The sequence below is a fragment of the Panthera pardus genome, unplaced genomic scaffold (assembly GCF_024362965.1).
Source record: "Panthera pardus isolate Hobbes unplaced genomic scaffold, ASM2436296v1 HiC_scaffold_22, whole genome shotgun sequence".
NCBI classification, from domain to species: domain Eukaryota; kingdom Metazoa; phylum Chordata; class Mammalia; order Carnivora; family Felidae; genus Panthera; species Panthera pardus.
Genome location: NW_026526788.1, coordinates 62,084,229 through 62,107,043, shown reverse-complemented (window position 1 = coordinate 62,107,043; position 22,815 = coordinate 62,084,229). Strand labels below are relative to the sequence as shown.

At 49.1% G+C, this 22,815-nt stretch overlaps 1 protein-coding gene and 1 pseudogene across 1 annotated transcript in view; both read right to left on the bottom strand.

Moving 5' to 3' along the window:
• Positions 1-11,026, bottom strand: part of SORCS3 (sortilin related VPS10 domain containing receptor 3) — a 594,679-nt gene extending 583,653 nt beyond the window's left edge. The window contains exon 1 of the mRNA XM_019459374.2: positions 9,674-11,026. Coding sequence (XP_019314919.2) covers positions 9,674-10,300 — 627 coding nt within the window. The 5' untranslated portion in view covers positions 10,301-11,026. The remainder of the gene's footprint in view (positions 1-9,673) is intronic.
• Positions 11,027-20,953: 9,927 nt separating this feature from the next.
• LOC109273014 (small nuclear ribonucleoprotein Sm D1-like) lies at positions 20,954-21,462 on the bottom strand (annotated as a pseudogene).
• Positions 21,463-22,815: the final 1,353 nt, after the last annotated feature.

The following is a 22,815-nucleotide window of genomic DNA, read 5'->3' as shown; positions in this document are numbered from 1 at the left end:
TACACACAAAGAGATTTACAGTGAGGGGTGTGTGTATGCACACACACATACTGGATATATATCGGAGATATATATCCTATTGTTTCTCTTTCTCTAGAGAGCCCAGACTAACACACTAAGTCAGGCCAGCATGCAGAGAAACAAGTGCCAAGGGGATATGGGCAGAGAACCAACAGATCTGCCTAAATGGACAGATACTCAACCTACCCCATTTCCTGCCTAGGCGAATAATAAGAACATTCTTAACCAACATGATAGCCTTCAATGCTAGACCCTTTATACTATAGCGTACTTTAGACCCACGCCGTCTCTAAGATTACCAACAACCTGTAGGTTCACTATTATCCCACTTTTACAGCCAGTGAAACTGAGGCTCAGACATCCGTTCAAAGTCGCTGCTGCTTGGGCATCTTCTCATAACCCAATAGACATTTCAGAGTTTTGAGAAACCTTCCAGTCAAAACTTCACTTTCAAGTATGAGTAACACTGACAGCAGCACAGTGATATGAGCAACTCTTTTGCCTCTAAAAATAGCTTCCTCTACCTACCACCACCCTGGAAAACAAATTTCTCTGCAACTCCAGTTTTATGGTCTCGAAACTCTTATTGTAGCAAGTTCCTCCACTACATGTAATCACATTCAGATATGGCAGCTTGAGCTACTTTTCCAGCCCTGAAAAAAAATGTTCGATTCAGTAATTGTTCCCCATCTCCCACTGAGAACAGATTTTAAGAAGAAAAAGTTCATTTCTGATGCAGCAGTGTAATCTTTAACCTGACTCTAACCATCTGGAAGAGAAACTGCATACCTCACCATAGATGCCAAAAAGACTTGGAAAGCCCTGCATCAGGCATGTGGGATCTCAGCACCAGTGAGAGGGAACAGAGATGTTCAGGGGTGAGCCTAGGCCCAGGGGCAGCAAGAAGAGGCCTTCCCTCAGCCCCAAGACTCTCATTCTTTACCCAGGCAGTTCTAAGTATTTAAGAAAGTGTTTATTACATTCAACTCAGTAAGCTTCTACTGACCATGCACCATGCACAGGAAGTGAAGGGACACAAAGGGAGAAAATGCAGAAGAGATAGGGCAACCAAGCCTAAGTATCACTTCCTGCGGATTTTTACTTCTAGAGTCTTAGCTGGGTCATTAATGGGTTGAATGGACTGCAGAACGGATGTAATGTATTTAAACAAAACACCCATTTCCTTTTTCTGCAGGAAGAGGCTGATCGACCTCCCTGCCCCCCACCCCCCCAGGACTGAAGTGCCCTGCTGCCAATCAATATCCATCTAGGGGTCACCAAACATCCCCACACACAATTCACCTGCAGGGTGCTGTTTCTCCTCTTCTCTCCTTTGGAACGATTCCTTGTGCAGCATTTTTTTTTATTATTTCATCCTATTTATTTTCACTTCTTTCCCAGGGCAACACTCCCTCTAGTGTCTGTGTAGGGATCTCAGGTTCCACTCTTGGTGCAGAGGGTGCAAGCAAAAAGGGAATACAAGCCTGTATCTCGATGAGGATAAATCACTACAAAATTAATAGTGGGTTTGGCCAGGGTGATAATTCTTGGAAAGAGGCTGCGGATATTCTGCAGATAGTTCTAGTCATGGATATTCCCATTTTACACTAGGCACAAAGCAGAGAGAGCTGGGAGACCAAGAGGAGAAGCACAGCTGGAACCTCAATGTCCATCCCATGGCTTCCATGTAGAGAAGTCTTCGGCACTACATTACAGGTTCCACTTGCCGCCCAGCCCCAGCAGCCCACTGTTCTCCTACTTCCCTGAATGACACATTCCACTAACTCACTTCCTTCAAGAAGTCTTCCGAGATTAGCTGTGAAGCATAATTATGGGTGCCCAAGCCAAGAGAAGCTATTCTCTACCTTTCTGGATGCCTTCCTTAAGGCTTCAATGAAATCCCCCCCAAAAAATGTCCCACATAAAAGCTGTTAATTAGTGTAATCTTTAACCTGGTTCTAACTATCTGATTCTAACCGCTTCTATTACAAATTCTGAGTAGGAATTTCAAGGTCCCCAGTCATTCTCTCCTGTCTTTTTCACTATCTCAGCACAACACAGAAGAGAGATATCGCAAAGGCTCATCTGGCCAAGGATAGGAGGTGCCTGACAGGAGCATCTCCCTGAGGGTTCTGGCCAAAGCTTTTGCCATTAGCTCATTGGAAAACTTGGAGCAAGTACGTCCTTCCTCTGCTTCAATGTTTCCATCTGAAAGCGAAGGGAAAGCCCTTTCCAATATAAAAATAACAACTAAAGCAACTAAGGTATCCGCAGGGCTTGCCACAGGTCCAGCACTTCTTTTAAGCACTTGGCCACGTACGTTATCTCATTAATCCTTACAGCAGCCCAGTGTGAACGGTACTATTTCTACCACTCTCTTCTAATAAATGTACAAATAGCGAAGAAAGTATAACAACTTGTCCAAGGTCACAAGGCTATTAAGGACAGAGGCACGATTTAAAGCCAGGCACCCGGTTCCAGAACCCATGCTCCTAACTATTTACTACACGGCTGTCCCCAATAATCTCTGAAGACTATGTTCAGGATGGATACACTCCACAAGCATGAATTCACACCCAGACCAAACAATCCCACAATCCACACCCTAACAGGATCCTTGATTTCCCTATATGGCTCTATTTCCAGTTTTTCCCCTAAACTAGGTCCCGGTGTGGGCCAAGTGACAGGCCCCTACTTAGCAGCGGGCAGTTTTACTGGCCAACCGTCCTGTATGGCTGGCCCCACTGTGCTCCAGGGCCCTCTCATCTCAACCCACTAGGGATGCTTTCCTCCGCTCCCCAGCAAGGAGTGAATAGCAGAAAGCTGTCTGTGCAATCCTGAAGTTCTTAGACTCCATTACTTTTTCCAAATTTACTACAACACATTTATTAGCGTACTATGAAGAAAAGCATTTCCATAAATAATTAAACCCAAACTACACTGATCAAAATAAATGAGCAAAATGTTCCTGGTGATGCAACCAGGCCTGATTCACTAACTCGAATAATGAGGTGATTCACAAGAGGCCCCCATTAACAACGGTTAGTAAGACACAGATTGTCCAACATTGACGAGGTTGGTATTTATCGTTTGCAGATAACTCACTGGGTGGGCAGGGTGGATGTAGAACACAGCCAGGGAACCAGAGGAGGAACCAGAGGAGCCTCTTTGGTTAGCCTCGTGTATATTCATCCTAGGCCTCAGTCTGTCCTACCTATAAAATGGGCAGCATCCTACCTCCCCTGAGTGAAAATGCATAATCCTCTTGGACACAAAATGGTCTGTAAACCGAAGGAGAAACCTGGGAATGAGTAGGGGACAGCTACACAGAGAAAAGGAACAGGAGAGAGTCCAGATCATAGGATGCCACGTTTCTGTCTGAGCCTCACATCCCTCATCTCTATGCTGAGCGATACAATGAAAACAGTTGCCACATGCCCTTCCTGCCTTGACATCCTATGAGTCTCAATGCCGTAGTATCTCTCACAGTGACCCTCTCTCCCCTGAGCTCGCAGCCCGAAACAACTGCTTAACGATTAACCACGTATCATCCCCATGGCTTCTATCTTGCTGTCATGTGTTATTTAACTTTACAGAACAGCAGTCTCATATCCAAAGCATGTTGGAAGGACCTTGAGGCAAATGCTGTCTTATCCTTATTTGGCTCTCCCTTCATCTCACCCTTACCAATCCCACGGTGCCCAGAACACTGCCACACACACAGGAAACACACAGCAAGCGGTCGACTACCTTCTGTGAGTCCACCTGATCTCTGAAGTCCAAAAGGAAGAAGCCAGGTTGTTGCCTAGTTCCTATCTCCATCTTCTTACTAAGTGGGGTAGAGATGCCTCCAAATCTGGTGTTAAAAGTCACATATGAAGTAATAAAGCAGCTATATTAACTCGGTGCTATTAAGAGCGTCAGCCCGTCCTCCCCACACAGCTAAGGCGCCTTCCAGCTCTGGGTGTAAGTTCAGTAAGTATGTACTGAGCTGTGTGACAAGCACTGTATGCCACACAACACAAGAAGAAAAACAACACTCACGCTGAGGGGTGGGGGGGTGCTGTTGTAATTATTTCCTCCTTCATCTCTTACCTTGAAAACACTTACAAAACCATACAAGATTAAAATAAATGAGTACTAAACTCGTGATCAAATGTGTGATGCAGTCTTTGACATTCTATAAACAATTAGGAAAAAGGGAAACAAATGCTTTCAAGGATTTGAATCTTGAGCAGAGCTGTAAATAACAGGTGCATTTCAACGGAGGAAGAAGGGTACCATAAGTGGAGAAGACCTCAAGAGCAAAGGCTCAGAGTCGAGAAGGGGCTTGGGGCAATGAAGGGGCTCCCTTGGCTAGAGTGAAGGAATCCATCAGGGAACAGAGAAGTGGAAAAGTAGAGCCAGGACATACGCAGTGAAGGGCCCCAAATGCCAGGTTAAAGGGCTCTGGATCTGAATGCAAGCAGGTGAAGGCATTTGAGCCAGACGTAGACATACTAGATGAAATACCCCTGGTTACCATCGCTGTCAAGTTTGAAAAACCTGGGAAAGAAATCACTGATATCCCAAAGGACAAGGACTTCTAATTCCTTCATAGCTTCCGCTCAATAAGACTTGAGGCTGTCACCCTTCACCCACTTGGTCAAACACGGCTGAGTCCCTCCTGCATGTGAGACGGAGCTCTCCCATCTCCACTCACTGCCAGCAAAACCAGAGCACCATCCAGACCCTTCTCTCAGTCACTCCCCATACCTGGGGGGTAAGGATGGTTACCAACGTCCATCCATACCCCAGTGTCCATTCCACTTACCCAAGGTGGCCCGCTGACACTACACTCTCTCTTCTCTGCCTCCAACTTCATTAGATCGCTTTCCTCCCAAACTCTCTGAAAAATCATCCTTCGACATTCTCCCTCTATAAGAAAAGTGTCTCAAGCCTGCCAAGAGGCCAAAGAAAGCAGGCAATCAACAGGTGAGTCAAGCCAGCAGGCCTCAGGTGCACCTACCCTTGGATAAACCCAGCCTTCAGAGGTATCTTCCTATCTCAGCCTGTATGGGGTTGTCGCACCCCCTCTGCTCCTTATGGGATGAATCAGAGCCCACATATCATCCAGTTCCAAAATTCCCCAGTGACAATAATAGATTTACGCAGGCCAAGGAAAAAGCAGTTCTCCCTTCTGCCCTGAGCCTTCTTGCCACTGGAGCTACAACCCTCCACTACCCCCCCCCCCCACCCCCACCCCCACGGCTGCTTCTCTTAAATCCAACACAATTGGAGAAGCCACTTCCCAGCACTTCTTTGCCAACTACAAAGCAAGTTCCAACCACTGCATTTCTGCAATCATTAAATCAGGCCTCCCAATTAAGGAGTTTGCAAATTCTGCTCACCTTGGAAATCACTGCAGGATCTGAGAAGCAAATCACACCCTGTAACCCAGCCATCAGAGGAAACGCAGAGCAGACAAATAGAGACAAACAGCCTGTGTCCAGCCCCCTCCTCTCTCCACCCCACCCCCAACCCCAGGTGGACAATGACCAGGAGCAATTAGGGCTGTGATGTCCCACAGCACTTCCCAGCTCCAGCTCAAAGGAGAGGCTCCCCTTGTAATATTAATTAAAAACAGGTTCTTTTTGGCAACCCCCTGAGGAACAGCTTCTGTGGCAGGCTTCTTTATTAAGCCTCTGAGAAGGCAAAATGCATTAAGATATTGTGACACAAGGTTCGTGAGCAGGGACGATGAAGGCAAGACAATCCAGCCAAAAGCTATTTGAAAAATCTGTTTGAGAGCCACAATTAGCTGCTCCAGTGAGTGAAATACAATTAATCTGATCAAAGCTGTCACTATTTTGCACATTAGGAGTAAATATTTTAGAACACAGTCCAGCTGAATTAGTTAAAGGTATGAAATCCCGCCTGGAAAACATCTGTGTGTTCCACCTCCTCGCGGGCTCAGGGATGGGTTATCTGGAGGCACCTGGAGTTACCAGCATCCCCTGCTTCTCGACACCCCTGCTTCTGCACCAATGTGCAGTGTTGGGCACATTAACTGAAAACTATCTGACAAGTCATTTCAACCAGACACGCTGCAGGGGCAGCGGGCTGCAAGTTGCTGCCACTGCCAGTGAGCTGCTGGAAAGGAATGGGGGTCATCCAAGGGAGAATGCAAGGTTCTCACCTTGGCAACACGCACAGGGGATCCCCATGCGGGGTTACTCCAAAGAGGAGGGGGCACAGAGAAGTGAACTGTCGCCTTTACAACCTTCCAGTCTCCAGAGCCTTTTGTCAATCCAATGAGCAAGCAGGAGGCACCTTCCTGCATTTGAAGGAGAAGGGCAGAATGATGTGTTTTTCTGTTTCCCTGCAAGCTGTGGGGTGTTTGTTCCTCGGGGTTTGTCCCTCCGGGTGTTTGTGACACACTCTCTTCGCCATTAATCACCAGGAATCCAGCTGGAGACTGCTGGAGATAGGGTGGGAATGTCCCTCCAGTGTAGAGGCTCCAAGTCCAAGTCCACTCACCTCTCGCTAGGAACACCTGGCAGGGTAGTAAGGGTCAGAGGGAGACCCAGACTCCAGCCCTTCTTGACACCTTCTAGCTCAAGCCTGCTGGGCACTTCCTCCTTTGTCCCCCAAGCCAACTGAGCACAGTCCTTGAACCAAAGTGGATACATGACCCAAGCCCTCGACAGGGATCTCCTCTGCCCCCGAGTCCCTGGGCACACCTGGACAAATGGACTGGAGCACATCCAGTTATGCCTGCCTGACATCCTGCCAAGTGTCAGACTGGAGTTTGATCTCAGTTACATGGGGTGACTGAAAACCGTCCCCAAAAGGGAATTCATATCAAGTAATGAGGTCCACCAAAGGCACTTGCAAGGAGAGCAGAAACCCCAGTTCACACTTAAACTGCTGGTCTTCCCAGAAAAGGATGTGTTTAATACTTCGGTTATCAGAGGCAAGATGGAACTCTCTTTTCACGTCAAAAGAGCCTGGTGCTAGGATATCTCCCTCCACTTTGAATCTGATGATGAGGGAAGCTTCCAGAAACTTCCATCATCCCACTCATCCCTCACCCTGGCTTTTATGTAGAGCATCTTCTTTTATTGACTTCAGGAATGGGGGGGGGGGGTAGTTGAAGAAACCAGCCTGGTAATGTTGCAGAAGCTAGTTTCCCAGTTTCTCTTAGAGGGGTTGTTTCCTTAGAGTCTCTCAAAGAGAGGGCCATGGTAACATACTTCCCCTCTTCCCTCAGAGCAGCACAGATCTGATACTCAGTGAAGCCTTTCTCACTAATACTGCCTACACAGCATGGTCAGAAGAGGCAGGTCCAGCCCAGGAGCTAAAGAGGCAGTCCCCCTCTCCACTAGAAAGAAAGGACGGGATGGGGTCCCTGCACCCACGTGTGTTGCCTCGTCCTTTCTTGGACAGTTAAGACTGGCCAAGAACACAACCAACAAGCATCCCGTGGGCTCTTTGTGGACTGCCTGAATCTCATTGCTGTCACTAAGGGCTCCAAGGCCAACTGGTCCATTCCCCAGGTGCTTCTGCCCCTGGTTCAACTATGAGCCATTTGCCCAGGGGGCACAGGGCTAGACTTGACCCCTCACTTCCTCTGCTGCACAACAGCATTGAAGACAGGCAGATGTAACTACCATTTGCAAAAAAGTGGTCACTCTCTGAAATTCCATCTTCAGGGGATAAGTCAACACACACAAAAAAAAACGATCCTTCAAGTAAAAGCAGAGACATAAGAAACGCTTTAGGCATTGTGAATTTATACCGTCCAAATGTGGCAGTAATATAGTCATAGATAATGTGAGGACAGCACCTCCTCCTTCTCCCAGAGATACATTTACTTCCACACATCCTGTTCATCCTCCTCACTGAGTGTGAACATGAACGAACACACACACACACACACACACACACACACACACACTTCCTCATTATCAAACTAAAATGAAGTTGAGAGTCACACTCCCTGCTGTCAGAGAATTACCTCTCTCTCCCCCTCTCCCCCTCTCCCCCTCTCCCTCTGGAGATTTCCAAGTCTTCAATCATCCAGCCCTGACAAGGCCTGCTGTGCCCACCCCCTATGCCCAGAGTTGCACACTCCGAAGCTACGGGGGTCTTCACCGGAGGCAGATGAAGCCAGACACCGCGCCGCTGGGGAGTCGGACGGCGCAAATCCTTCCAACCCAGCATCCGTACCCAGGCTGGGCTGCGCGTGTCATGGAGAACCAGGAAACCTGTTTTGGGCAGCGTGGACATGCTGCACTCTGCGGACTCCCCGCTTTCCTGTTCCTTCTCACCCCTGTGACACCCTAGAGCCCCTTTAAAATAAGACGAAAATTTCCCAGGAAGTCTTGAATGCCAGCCGTAAAGAGAGGCATGAAGGGGAGGGGAGGAGCTTTCCCATCAAATGAGTTCCCCAAAGCTGCTTATACAGACATTCATCACCCTCCAGACTCTGCCCAACGCCGGTTTCTGATTTTAGCCGGAGAGCCAGAGAAGCGGAAAGGATTTTTCCCAAACTGGCTGAAAGTGGGGGCCGTGGACAGGAGGGGAGGGGGGGGTAGATCGCGGGAAGCCGCCCCCCATCCACCGGAGAGCTCGTCCCCCTCCGTTTCCTGGCTTGGCCGCAAGGCGCTGGGCCCGGGCGGGCGGCGGGGATCGGGACCCCCTCCGAGCGAGCGCGCTCTGTGGGCTGCAGCAGCTGCCCGGGGCCGCTGGAGCTCCAAGCCCAACGCAGGGCCGTCAGCACCCGGGCCGCTGGAGTGGAAACTCAAGGGCGCCACCTGTCGGTGCCGCTGCTCTCAGGGGAACCTGGCAGCGGGGAGAAAGGGGTGGAGAGGTGCACTGAAAGCACCGGGTCCCATCTCCACTCCGGGGGCCGATTGTGATGCGGGACGCAGCAGCCGAGGCGAGTGTTTTGCTCAAAGACTTAGGTGTGCCTGTGCATTCGTAAGGGTGAGGGGTGCGGAAAGGGTGTTGAATTTCACTGCACGCTTTAAACTTTTTTACTGCCTCTCCTATAGCTTTCCAGGCAGCTGCCTGGGTTTTGGAGGGGGACTCTGACGTGAAGGCCGGGGCTTGGGTGGACTCGGCGCAGCCCCCTCGCCGGGGCTGGGAGAAAGTGCGCCTGGAGCGGAGAGCAGCGGCCCCAAGACCGGCAGGGGTCTGGGAGTCTGAGTGGCCTCCAGCTCCCGGGTTCCCTTTCGCGTGACTGGAGGGGGGGAGGCTCGGCAGTTGCGGGAATCCGTCAGTCTGCCCAGCGGGTCCTTCGCCAATTCAGACCGCGTCCTCACGAATTCAAGCGCCCGACGGGAAAACTGACTCTCCAAGCCGTTTACCAGGGAAAGGGACCACAGATCCATCCCCTGCCCATCTTTAAGACACTTCTTTCCCCCCTCTCTTCCCTCCGGGCTGCCCCAAATCTAGGGTCTCCAGCAAACAAACGTACACACCATCTTACAACAAACTCCGCTAACCTGTTGGGGGCGTGGGGGAAGCCGAATGAACCTGTTCTCTCTACAAGCCAGGGCGCCCCCGCCTCTGCCTCGACCCTCCAGCAACTATCTGTCCCTCGTTCCCGCCCCCCCCCCCCCCTTCTGCCCTGCTGTCAGGAGACAGCGGTCCAGCGGGTACTCACGCTGCTGTTGTGTCCGGACCAGTGCACCATGGCTTGATTGTGGGCCGAGTCCCCGGTCAGCGCGAACGAGGTGCTGGGCAGCCGGAGCTCCTCGGCCGCCGCCCCCCCGGCCCGCGGCGCCTTCACCTCCTCCCGGAGACCCTTGGCCGGAGGGCGGCTTCCTTTGGCACCATCGGACAAGGCAGAGGCCCGGGCGTCCCCGCGTTCCAGGGTACTGGGGGGCTGCGCCCGGCGACTCCTCCTCGCGCCGGCAGGCTTGCCCGGAGCCGGGGTGCCTTGTCCCCACCGCGCGCCTGCAGGCGACGGTCCCCCGCCTTCTCCCTGCTTCTTTCTGCCGCTGCCGCCGCCTGGCTGGGACAGCGGCTCCGGGCCGGGCCGGCGCCCCAGTGCGGCGCCTCTCCGCGCCGTCGCCAGCTCCTCTGGCCACTGGCTTGCCACTGCCCGCGGGAAGAGAGGAAGCAGCGCCGGCGGCCGCGACGCAGGGGCCTCGGGGCGCCCGGGACCGCCCGTCGCGCCCCAAGTGATCTCGGCGCCGGCCAGGACCCATGTCGACAGGAGCAGGAGCCCCGTCCGGGCGAGAGGCGCCCCGGGCCAGCCTGCGGGGCGCTCGGTGCGCGCTGCCTCCATCCCGCTGCGGCTGCCGCGGCTCGGGCTGCCGAGAGTGTGGCGCCCGCCGAGGTGCGGGTCCGGCGCGGGGGGTGTGCGCGCGCCGGCGAGCCAGCGAGCGAGTGTGTGTCGGGGGGAGTGGGGAGGGGGCGGCCGGGAAGGAGGTGGCTCGGGCTGGCGCGCCTCGCGGGTCCTCTCCACTCTTCCCTCCTCGCTCTCGACCGCTCGCTCTCTCGAAAGGGCGATTCCAAAACCCAAGAAAAATTAATATATACCCCCTCGGTGCTTTTTCCCCCTTAAAATAAGATCCCTCACAATCTTCCTCACCGAGCTCCTCCAGAAATTTTGTTAAAAGGGGTGTTTAAAGGTAATGAGAAAAATCCTCTTTTAAAATATGAAAATCAAGCCGGATCCAGGAGGAGGGGCTGGCGACGGACCCCAATCCAGAGTCTCTCCGAAACCCAGCCTCCAACCTGCTCCCGCCGAAGAGTTCGGAGTCGCTTCTGGCCGCCTTTAGGGGGTTACTCTTCGGGCCTGTTGTGGGGGGCGGGAGGTGGCGTGCAGGGAGGATGTGGGGGGGGGGGTCTCAAGGGAGGGGGAGGAGGAGGAAGAGGAGGAGGAGTAAAGTGTTTTCAGCGCCAACTGTTCGGGTTCGGAAGCCAAGGGGCAGACCGGAGCCTTCGCGTGCGGAGGCGGCGCGCGGAAGCAGAGCGCGGGATGGACCCGGGACTCCGCTCGCGGCTCCCGGGCCCGCCCCTCCCACCGCCCCCCGCCCCTCGCGGCCTGCGCCTCCGCCCGGTGCGGGGGCACGGGGACTGCGTGCGTGCGCGTGCGTGCGCGCAGGCGGGAGAGGGTGAGGCGAGGGGTGCGCCGGGGGCTGGCGGGCTAGCGGGCGGGCGCCGCGGGGTGGGGGCACCTGGCGGAGCCCAGGGCTGGCTCGGTGTGCGGGGGCGCGCGCCTCCGTGCGTGCGCGTTTGCACGCATTTGTGTGCGTGTCAGTGTGAGCCGTGGGGTGTGGGGCGGGGAGGGGTCCACTCGGACCGTGGGCGCTCTCGGATCACGCGCGGGCTATGCTTGCATTTCCTGAGCCTGCGAGTCTTCAGAAAGGCAATATTGAGAGTGAGGCAGGCCGCCCTGGACAGCCCCCTCCTCCTGGCGCCCCGCGCACCCATGCTCCCCCCACAGCCGGCGGACGGAACCTGGTGATTCATTAAGCCTCCTGGAAGGCGAGGGGAGAGATCCAGGAGGAGCCGGCGGCGGGGTCAGGTGTTTGCCGGCTCTTCCCGCTCCACGGTTCTCTTTCTCGGGACCCCTGGTCGGAGCTGAGGAAAGACAGTGGAGACCGTTCGCTCCCACGGGGGGGATCCAGCCCCCATCTTCTAGCCTGGGATTGAGGTCGCTCACTCTTCCTAGATTCGTTTCTGAACCGGCTCAGTTGTTCCTTCGAAGTGTAGGCTGCCAGTGAGAGGGCCCTCGGCCTAGCCCAGCGCCGGCCTACCAGGCCCCCCTGGACCCCGCTGCAGAAGAGCAGCCTGAGCGCGTGGGACGCAGTCCGGGCTAGGGCCCTTGGAGCCCCCTAGGAAAAGGGAGACTTCGGAGAGCGGGAAGCTAAACTTGAACGAGGAGGAGATGTGGTTTACAGGCCCGGGCACGTAGTGCAGCCCACCGCCTCCGCGAAGCCCCCCGTGATTTCTAGGGGTTGGAAAGGCGAGAAGCGCAGAGCTGGAGGAGGGGTTGTTAAGAAAGGAATAGGATGAAGGGAGGGGGCTTGGAGAGCGTGGCCGCCTCCAGGCCCTTCCCCTCCTCCTCGGGATTAGAGGAAGAGTTCCTTTGTGGGTGATGTTTAAAGCGTAGCCAGAGGGAGGGAAACGCCGGAAGAGGGAAGAGGAGAAATGTGGGGCGAAGGGACAAGAAGGGAATGGAGGGGAAGAGAGAAAGGGGAAAGGGAGAAGAGAGGAGAAATGAGATGGAGGAGGAAAGGCGAGATAACGGTGCGAAAGGAAAGGCCAGAGAAAAGAAGAGGCGAAAGCGCCAGCTAAGGGCCAAGAGGGATGGAGGAGGCAGAGGTGGCCTGGGAATCAGCCGGTCACAGAGGGCGGCAACCGGCGGTTTCCGGGAGCCCCCACCCTGGCGAACAGGCTTTTCCGACCGGAGCTAAACTGGAAATTGGAAACCCAGGAGACTGAGCTGGAGAGCCAAGTCGATGACAACGTCCAGCCCAGGATGAGTCGTGTCTTGGACTCTAGGGGTTTCCAAAGACCGTTGGCAGCGGAACGCCCCAAAAAAGTTGCAGCGCGGAAGGCTGAGGTGGGCGCGGGATCAGGCGCTGGACGCGAGCCGGCCATTCGCAGGTTCCCAGCGCCCCTGCCGGGGAAAGCCGGGCGCTGCAGCCCGAGCCAAGCTCGGGGTGCAGGAAGGATGCGAGGCCTCTCTTCTGCTTGGGCTGTGGGCAGAGGTGCTAGTTGCCAGAGTAGAAGTGATCTTGGCTTTCAGGCTGGCCTCCCGGAGTGGACGTTCACAGAGCCCGGGAGCGGGGCGGGGGGGAGCTGGGGGTAGGCCTCCCAAGTCCAGACCCACAGGGGGAGGTATGCTGTCCAATCCCCAAAGTTCACGTGCAGTACCCCATGGGGGGGGGGGGGCAGTTATCTGCAAGAGCAATGCTGGAAACTCCCTGCTCCCACTCCCATCTGACCTGACCTGAACATAGCCTGTGGAAAGGTCTGATCCTCGAGGGGGACTCTGGGAGATGTGGCTATTAAGTATTTGTTTGGGGAAAAAAAGGGATAAAAGGCTCTAGCAGATGTGATAATTTCACACATCTCCTGCCCGGATTCATCCTCTTGGCCTTGCTCTAGCAGTTATTGGCCCCCATTTTATCTTCAGGCTCTCCCTCCTTCACCCTTTGCCTAACAATCCTTGTCCTCGGCCCTGTGCCCACTCTCCCTCTGCAGCCTCCGAGTCCCCACCAACCTTCTAGAGTTCAGCCTCTTCACAGAGTTCTCTCTTGTACCTGTAGTCCCCTTCCTCACCCGCCGCTCTCTACTGGACTTTCTGCAAGCGGACATTTGCCTTTGAGGTGACTCATCAAAGGCTTACTCCCAGCAAACACCTCCTGGTGGCTTCCTTGACACAGCCTGGTCAACAGCTTCCACTTGCTGCATTTGTAGTGTTCCATCTGGAAAGATCTCCCTTGGTCTATGTGGTACCAGGGTCTCCTGGGCCCTCCCTGACCAGCCTCAGTCAAGCTCATCAGCCTCTCTTCTCTTGTCCACAAATTAAATTCTGAGCCCTAAACCTCCATCAACACCCCATTCTCTATGCTTCATGCTCACTCCCCCCTCCCTGTGTGAGTGAGCTCAACCTTCTCACCCTTTTCTGTGCCTCAGCTGTCACCTCTTGCTTGTTGACTCCTGAATCGACAAGCCCACTCTGATCTCTCTTGAGCTTCACATCTGAGTTCCCCACTGCTCCAGACACGTGGAGGTCCACACTGAAACCCGTATGCATCAAGTTCTAAAAACCATCCTCCTTCTCTGTCACCCAGACTAGATACTTAACAGGCAACCCTGTCTCCTCCCTCTTTCTCATCCCCACATCCAGAAAAATCATTGTCAAGTCCTCTTTTAAATTCTGTTAAGTTAATTTTGAGAGAGAGAGAGAGAAAGCACAAGTGGAGGAGGGGCAGAGAGAGAAAGGAGAAAGAGAGAATCCCAAGCAGGTTCTGCACCACCAGCATGCAGGCCCACACAGGACTTGAACCCACTAAGCCACTAACCAGGAGTTCCTGACCCAAGCTGAAGTTAGATGCTTAACCAACTGAGCCACCCAGGTGCCCTGTCAAATCCTGTTTTAAAAGCCTTTTTCACCTGTTGTCTCCTGTTTATTCCCAGAGTCACTGCCTTAGATCTGACCCTCATCCTCCGTCATCTAGGGTTTTTTTCAAAAAAATTTTTTTAATGTTTTTATTTATTTTTGAGACAGAGAGAGACAGAGCATGAATGGGGGAGGGGCAGAGAGAGAGGGAGACACAGAATCAGAAGCAGGCTCCAGGCTCTGAGCCATCAGCCCAGAGCCCAACGCGGGGCTCGAACTCACGGACCGCGAGATCGTGACCCGGGCTGAAGTCGGACGCTTAACCGACTGAGCTACCCAGGCGCCCCCCGTTGTCTAGGGTTTTGCTGTAACTTCCTATCTTCTCTTGGTCTTCAGTTCTTTCCTTCCCCAACCCAGCCTCCACACCAGCCTGTCCAATAAAAGTATAAATTTAAATTTTTCTAGTAGCCTCATGAAAAATCAAAAAGAAATTAATGAAATTAATTGTAATAATATACCTCCTTAACCATATGCAAAATATCTTCATTTTAGCTCATTAAATAAAAATTATTGAGGTATTTTTACATATTTTTGCACTAAGTATTCAAGATCCAGTGTATACTTTACACTTACATCTCAACTCAGACTGACTACATTTCAAGGCTCATAACCACATGTGGCTGGTGGCTACAGTTTTAGACAGCACAGTTTCATGGTTGCCTTTTAAAACATAAGGGAGATTAGTCATGGAACGCCCTCCTCAAAACTCTGCATCGCCAACCATTGTCCATAAAGTCCAAACTTCTCAAAATAGTATGAAGGCTCCATGTACTGCCTTGCCTCCTTGAACTTTCTTACCAAATTCCTTAAGTCTTCATCTGCCCTCTGCCACATTTCCATCAGGGTCTGCTCTCAGTGCCAGTTCTCCCGTGAAGTCTGCCCCCACTATAGCATTCCACCTGACACTACCCATTATCGTCACCACTACCATCTTCATCATCACCATCTCCAAAGTTTTGTCTTCCTGCTGTAAGACGGGAGCTGTCCAACATCTATTTGGAATTGGAAAGACAGGTGAGGGTTAGAAGGACTCCAATCTCCCTTGCTGGCATAATGCTCAGTTCAGCTGGAAAAGTCATGTTGGGAGCCAAGACTAGCCCTCACCCAGGTACAATGGGGAGAGCAAAGAAGGCCCTACTGAGAATGCATTTTCCCTCCAGGCTTCTGTCCCTGTTGCAAACAATGGAAAAAGCACACTGTATGCTGTAAATTATCCATGAGATTACACGACTGCCACCCTAATATGACTTCTTTCACGTTTTTTAAAAAAAAATTTTAATGTTTATTTATTATTGAGAGACAGAGACAGAACGTGAGCATGGGAGGGGCAGAGAGAGGGGGAAACACAGAATCTGAAGCAGGTTCCAGGCTCTGAGCTGTCAGCACAGAGCCTGACCAGGGCTCCAACTCACAAACCGTGAGATCATGACCCAAGGCGAAGTCAGACGCCCAACCAACTGAGCCACCAAGGCGCCCCTCATGTTTTATTTTTTTAATCATCACGGTGAAATAACACTTTGGGACACTATTCTTCCTGACATCAAAAATGCATTCTTATTCATATCCTCTCTATCCCCCCCTTTCTTTCTCTCCCCACCCCAAACCCTTAATATTTTAATAGATCTTGCCATCAACACCCATGGCCAGCACATATGGAGAAGCATTCCAATTAAGCCTGTTTCTCATATTTTATAACATGTTCAGCACTCCTCATATGAGGATCTAAAGACATATTCCTCATAAAACTTAGAGCCGGAAAAAGTGGCTTTCTCCTGTGAAACTGACATCCTTTTTTAAAGGCGTTCTTAAAGTGGCTTTGTCTTCTCACTTTGTCTTCCTCTTGTCTCGACAGTCAAGCTGAGTACCAGGTTCACTTGCTCCAACTGTCTTCAGAACAAGATCTTTATCCTCTGCTCCCCTTTTACTAAATACTGTTTGTTTTTGTTGTTTGATACTCTTCAGTCTTACAATAGCTGTGCGGTGTTGATAAGCCACTTCACATACTTTTTGGAACTAAATAGGAAATTAATTAATCGATTAACATCAAAACAGCAGTTCACATTGTAACTCTCTGAATTTCTACAGAGGTAAATGATTATAAAACAAACCATGAAATGCAGATGAAAGTAGTCAGAAGACCACTGGAATCAGGACTTCCTACCACTGTGTGTCCACGAAGGCAAGAAGCGTCTGGTTTGCTCCACGCTATAACCTCAGCACCTGGCCCCATCTGTGACATAGCACTGAGCCTCGATAACTGTGCAATCACGAGTGAAACAGATGAGTTTAAATAATAACACTTCTGCTGCAACTTCTAGTCCTCTGTTCTTTTTTGCATATGTATACTTTCTTTTTTTTTTTAATTTTTTTTAACATTTATTTGTTTTTGAGACAGAGAGAGACAGAGCATGAATGGGGGAGGGTCAGAGAGAGGGAGACACAGAATCTGAAACAGGCTCCAGGCTCCGAGCTGTCAGCATAGAGCCCGATGCGGGGCTCGAACTCATGGACCGTGAGATCATGACCTGAGCTGAAGTCGGCCGCTTAACTGACTGAGCCACCCAGGCGCCCCATATACTTTCTAAAGAGGCAAAAGCTCTACGATTTGATGCTCTTCCCTATCACAGGTGACCATCTGCCCAGCATAGTTGCACGTAGTGACATTACAAAGCTTGGCCATTGTTAAAAATAAAAGCAAAACAAAACAAAAAGAAGAAGAAGCTTGGTCATAAAGTCACCAAAGATGTTATGATGAAGAAAAGCGGAAGAAGAAAGAAGGAGCAGAAAAGAACAGCATGAACACTGACATTTAATAAGGGCTTTAAGTCCCACTCTGTGTCTTCTATGCCACTGCTTTACTTATTTCTGCCAGAGTAGGTTTCCTTGGTTCCAATCGGTAGACTGAGAAACGAAAATGTATGTGGTGAAGCAGTGATGATAAAAGCGATTCCATTGGCATTAATGAGTGTTCACACACCCCAAGCACTAACTTGGGACCCGATGTGTGGTAATGATCCATCATCGTTCTAGCAGAGCGATTATGAACCCAAACATTGGAGCTAAATTACCTGTATCCAAATGCCTACCATACCAACCCCAGCTGTGTGACCTTGGACAAATTCTTAACTTCTCTGTGCTTCCATTCCTCATCTTTAAATGGGGATGGCGAAAGTACCACACAGAGTCATAGTAAAGATTAAATAATTAATGCACATAAAAGCAGTTGAATGAAGTGTAGCACAGATAAATTGCTAAAGGTAAATTTGGCTGTAAAGGTTCTTACTCTTCTTAATGGTCCCGTGGAGGTCAGCACTTTGGCCCATTTTATAGCTGAGGAAATCTTGATTCAGAGAGGTTGGGTTGCACAGCTTGTGAGTGACAGAATTCGGGGTTTGAATCCAGATCTGTATGACATTAGAGCTAAGTCCTTACACAGCGGTTTATAGCATCTTCCTCTAGATCACACAACAGGCCTTAGGCAATATTTACATTCAGGTCTCCTTGGCTCTAAAGCCAGTGTTCTTTCTGCAGTGCCACCTGTCTCCCCACACAAGGACACACCATGAGGACTGACGCTGGTAGCTGATCAGGCACATGGTTCCTGCAACATGCCTAGCAATTGAGTAGAGGTTGCTGATTTAGTTGTTGACATTCTTATCTTTAAATGACACCCCTAGAAAGGAAGAGAAAATTATGGTCAATGAATTCCAGGCCTGTGTTCAACTAGCAAGTTCAGGCTGAAGAAGACAAGTCAACAACAGAAACATAACAACCTCCAGGAAAAGAACACACTCGTTAAGCTGCTGAAAGCCATCACCAACATTGTCAACATCTGCCCCCTACTCATGTCTCCAAAAACAAAAGCATCGACCTAATGAGGTGGGTGCAATGGGAAAGAAGATTGGAGGAAACAGGTTTTTGTTTTACTCTTCTCCCTGACGACTCTAACAGTAATGCTATGTTCCTAGAGATAAGGTGGTCTCTTCAAGACAACGTGGGAAATGAAAGCATCCAGTTGAAACCCTTAATGTTGGTAAGAGGATGGGCCAGGAGGACACACTGATGAGCCTGGGAAGAGGCAACTTGAGCAGTAGAAGGGGAACCCGTAGATAGTGGTATCTCAGAAGCAAGGGAAACGAGTATTTCATAATTGTTCAGAGCCATAGCATTGAGGTCAACCAACAAGGCCATTGCCTCGAGATGATTTACTCTTTAATTCTGCGCTTTCACCTTGGGGAATAAAAGCTTTGACTTCTCATGAAGGAAATCCAGGCATCATGGAGCAGATGGAGCACATTTGGTGGCAGGGGGTGGGTGGGTGTAGAGGGAGATTAGAGAGGAGAGGTAAAGAGGTCTAGTAATGATTTATTCAGTGCTTATACGCCAGGCACTATTCAGAGATTATGTCATTGGATCCTAAAAATCAAGAACAAAAAAAAAAAAAAAAACAACAACACAATTTTGAGATAGGAACTGCTGATATCTCCATTTTACAGATGGGTAAGCAGAAGTGCATTTAATCTTCCTAGAGTTCTGAGAGGTCGGCAGGCCAGGTCAGTATCTGTATTTATAGATGCAGTCCCTGGTGCTCAGAGAACTTGGTGGAGGGGGATGGGGTGCAGATTTCCTGAGTCCAACTTTGGATACAAGACAAGCAAGAATGAGGAGCCTGGGTGGAGAAAGAGGGGGAAGGATTAGCTTCTAGATGGGTAAGAACCGCCAAGTAAAGACAGAGTTGAAGCTCCGAAGAAGCATCCCTCTGAGGACAAGATGGACAACCCCAAGAAGAGCCGGAGGCCATTTAGCTACAGCCAGAGGAGAAGATGTATCATGGATGCTCTGTGGCCCTCCCACCCCCACACTTGGACCATGACTCTTTCACCCATCCACACTCAGAATCAGGAGCATCACGGGGGACCTAAGAGAGCTGGAAGTTCTTGGGAAATTGTTCAAGCGTAGCAAAGAACAGCAAAGCAAGGAGCTAAATGTAGCCTGAAAACAAACATGTGGTTTACACCCAAGTTCAGCATCAGGAAGGCAGAAGGAAGGGAGAGTGCTACTCAGGTCATAGGAACCAGAGCCCAGATGAGGCTTCTCCCACCAAAAACCATGCAGGGATTTCCCCGAGCTCCTGGGAGCACCCTGGGTGCTCCTGCTCCCTCAAGGACAGGCTCTCTCCTGCTGTGGGGTTTTTGCCTGTGTTGCCTTTCCCCTCCCTACCTGCCTGATTCATTCTCAATCTTTCTTCAGATCTTGGGTCTAGCTTCACTTCCCTATGGGAGCCTCCCCGGCCTCAGGACAGCTGCCCCATTATTAGGGTGACCAGTGCCCCAATTTAGGACTCCTTTTTCAGCCTAATTAATAATAGCACCTTCTTTCACTCTCAAAGTGTCCCAGTTTGAGCAATAAATTATATGGTCACACCCTATCTATTACATGTTCTCCTGAGACTAAATATCTTTTCCTCAAAGCATTATTACAGTTGAATTTTTATGTGTTTATATAGAGATTTAATTAACGACTCCTCCAAAGTACTATAAACCTTAGCAGCAAAGGGTTCATAACTATTTTTTATTAAACTTTTAATTTTGAGGTAATTGTAGATTCACATGCAGTTGTAACAAATAACACAAAGATGGGGCGCCTGGGTGGCTCAGTCAGCTAAGTGTCTGACTTTGGCTCAGGCCATGATCTCATGGTTCATGAGTTGGACCACTGCATTGGGCTCTCTGCTGTCAGCACAGAGCCCTCTTCAGATCCTCTGTCCCCCTCTCTCTCTCTGCCCATTCCCTGCTTGTGTTCTGTCTCTCAAAAATAAATAAACATTAAAAAAAATTTTTTTTAAGGGAGCCTAGGTGGCTCAGTTGGTTAAGCATCAGACCTCAGCTCAGGTATCTCATTGTTCATGGTTCAAGCCCCACACCAGGGTCTGTGCTGACAGCTTGGAGTCTGGGACCTGCTTCAGATTCTGTGTCTCCCTCTCCTCTCTTTCCCCCATTCTCCACTTGTGCTCTGTCTCTCTCTTTCTCAAAAAAAATTTTTAAAAAATTGTAAAGAAATAACACAAAGACATCCCATGTACCCTTTACCCAGTACGTGCCCCCTGCCCCCTCACCCCCCGGCAAAGGTAACATCTTACAGAATTACAATACCATATCAACAGTATGTTGACATTGAAACAGTCACGTTTTGGGACATTTCCATCACTTCAAGGATCTTCATGTTGTCATTTTTATAGCCACACCCATTTTCATACTGTCTCCAACCTCTCCTTAACCCCTGGCAATCACTAATCTGTTCTCCATTACTGTAACTTTGTCCTTTCAAGAATGTTATAAGTGGAATCATATAGTATATAACCCATCAGGATTGGCTTTTCTCACTCAACCTAATTCTCTGGAGATTCATCCAGCTTGTAACTTGTATCAACAGTTACTCTTTTTTATTGCTATGTTATATTCCATAGAATGGACGGACGTACCACTGTCTGTTTAACCCATTGAAGGACGTTTGAATTGTTTCCAGTTTAGGACTATAATGAATAAAACTTCCATACACATACAGGTTTTTCTGTGAATGTAAGTTTTTATCTTCCTGGGATAAATGCCTAGGAGTGCCATTGCTTGGTTCCATAGTAGTTGCATATTTCGTTATTTAACAAATTGCTACACTGTTTTTAAGTGGCTGTACTGTTTTACATTCCCACCAGCAATGTGTGAATCCCCTCCAGTATTTAGTGTTATCAATATTTTTTATTTTAGTCAATTTGGCAGATACATAATAAAATATCATTGTGGCTTTAATTTGCACTTCCCTGATGGCTAAGGACATTGAACATCTTTTTTTTTCTATTTTTCCTACATTTATGTTTATTAAAAACTGACATAAACAAACAAAACCTATACAAAAATGCCCCAATTCACATATCACTTTGAAATAGTAATCCTGAGAGACATTATTGCCTAAGGCCCCCTCTTCCTCTACCTGGACCACTTCCTCTTCCTCTTCCTCTTCCTTGGCCTCAGCTTCTTCTGGCAACATCTCCCCTTAGATTTCACCCTTGGCTCAACATCTATGAGTAGTGTATCCAGAGGAAAGCCATCTGGCAGAATCAAATATTGAATATTTTTTCCTTGAATACTCATTGTTTTCAGCTGTACCTGTTCTTCAAGGTCATTTTGACAGTTTTAAGATGCATGTTCATGCTGATATTTACACCTGTGATTGTTCCATGGACCTATGTTCCATTTTTTTAATTCAATGATTATGGTTTTGTGACTCAATTTCATCAAAAGTCTCAGGAGTTTCATCCTAGCAACACCATCACTCTTTCAATCAGATAGTGCACAAAACCCAACAACCCGGGTCCCAAAGACTATGAGTATGAATGACTGGAAACTGAACATTTGCCAACCGTGTGTCCAGTTAGGTGAAATATCTCTTCAAGTCTTAGATCCATTTTCTCATTGGGTTGGTTTGTTTCTCTGCTGAGTTTTAGGAGTTCTTTCTGTATTCTAGATACTGGTTCTTGTTGACTATATGGTTTCAAAATATCTTTTCTCAGTCTGTAGCATGTCTTTGCATCCTCTTAACAGGATCGCCCACAGAGCAGAATTTTTAAATTGTGATGAAGTCCAGTTTATCAATTTTTTTAATGAATCGTGTTTTTGGTGTCATTAACACTTTTTGCCTAGCCCTGAATCTCGAAGATCTTTTTTTATAAGTGTTTTAGTTTACATTTTGCACTTACCCCATGATCCATTTTTATTTCATTTTTTGTATAAAGTATGAAACAAGTTCACTTTTATGGCTATAGATGTCCAGTTGTTCCAGCACCATTTGTTGAAAAACTATCTTTCCTCCATTGAATTGCTTTTGTGCCTTCATCAAAAATAAGTTGGGGGGGGTACCTGGGTGGCTCAGTCAGTTGAGCATCTGACTCTTGATTTCAGCTCAGGTCATGATCTCATGGGTTCGTGGGTTTGAGCCCCACATCAGGCTCTGTGCTGACAATGCAGAGCCTGCTTGGGATTCTCTTTCTCCTCTCTCTCTTCCCCTCTGCTGCTCACTCTCTCTGTCTCTCAAAATAAATAAACTTAAAAAAAAATAATAAGTTGGGTCTATTAGTCTATGTCTGAGTTCTCTGTTCTGTGCCAGTGATCCATCAAATGTGCCTATTCCTCTGCCAAAACCATACAGATTTCATTATTGTTGTTATATATTAAGTCTTGAAATCAGGTAGATTGATTTCTTCTACTTTATTCCTCTTTTCAAAATTGTTTTAGCTATTTTAATACTTTTGATAAGAAGGCTTTGCCTTTTGGTATAAATGTTAGAATACTCTTATCCCTATTTAAAAAATCTTGCTGCAATTTTGATAGAAATTATATTGAAACCATACATCAGTTTGGGGAGAACTTTTTACTATGTTGAGTCTTCCAATCCATGAACACAGTAGGTCTTTTGATTATTTGTATTGTCTTTGATTTTTTTGTCAGTATTTTATAGTTTTTAGCACATAATTCCCATATATGTTTTGTTAGATTTTCACATAAGTATTTCATTTTTTGAGTGACTAAAAATGGTATTATATTTTAAATTTTGGTATCCATGAATTAATTACTAGCACATAGAAATACAGTTGATTTTTTTATGTTTACCTT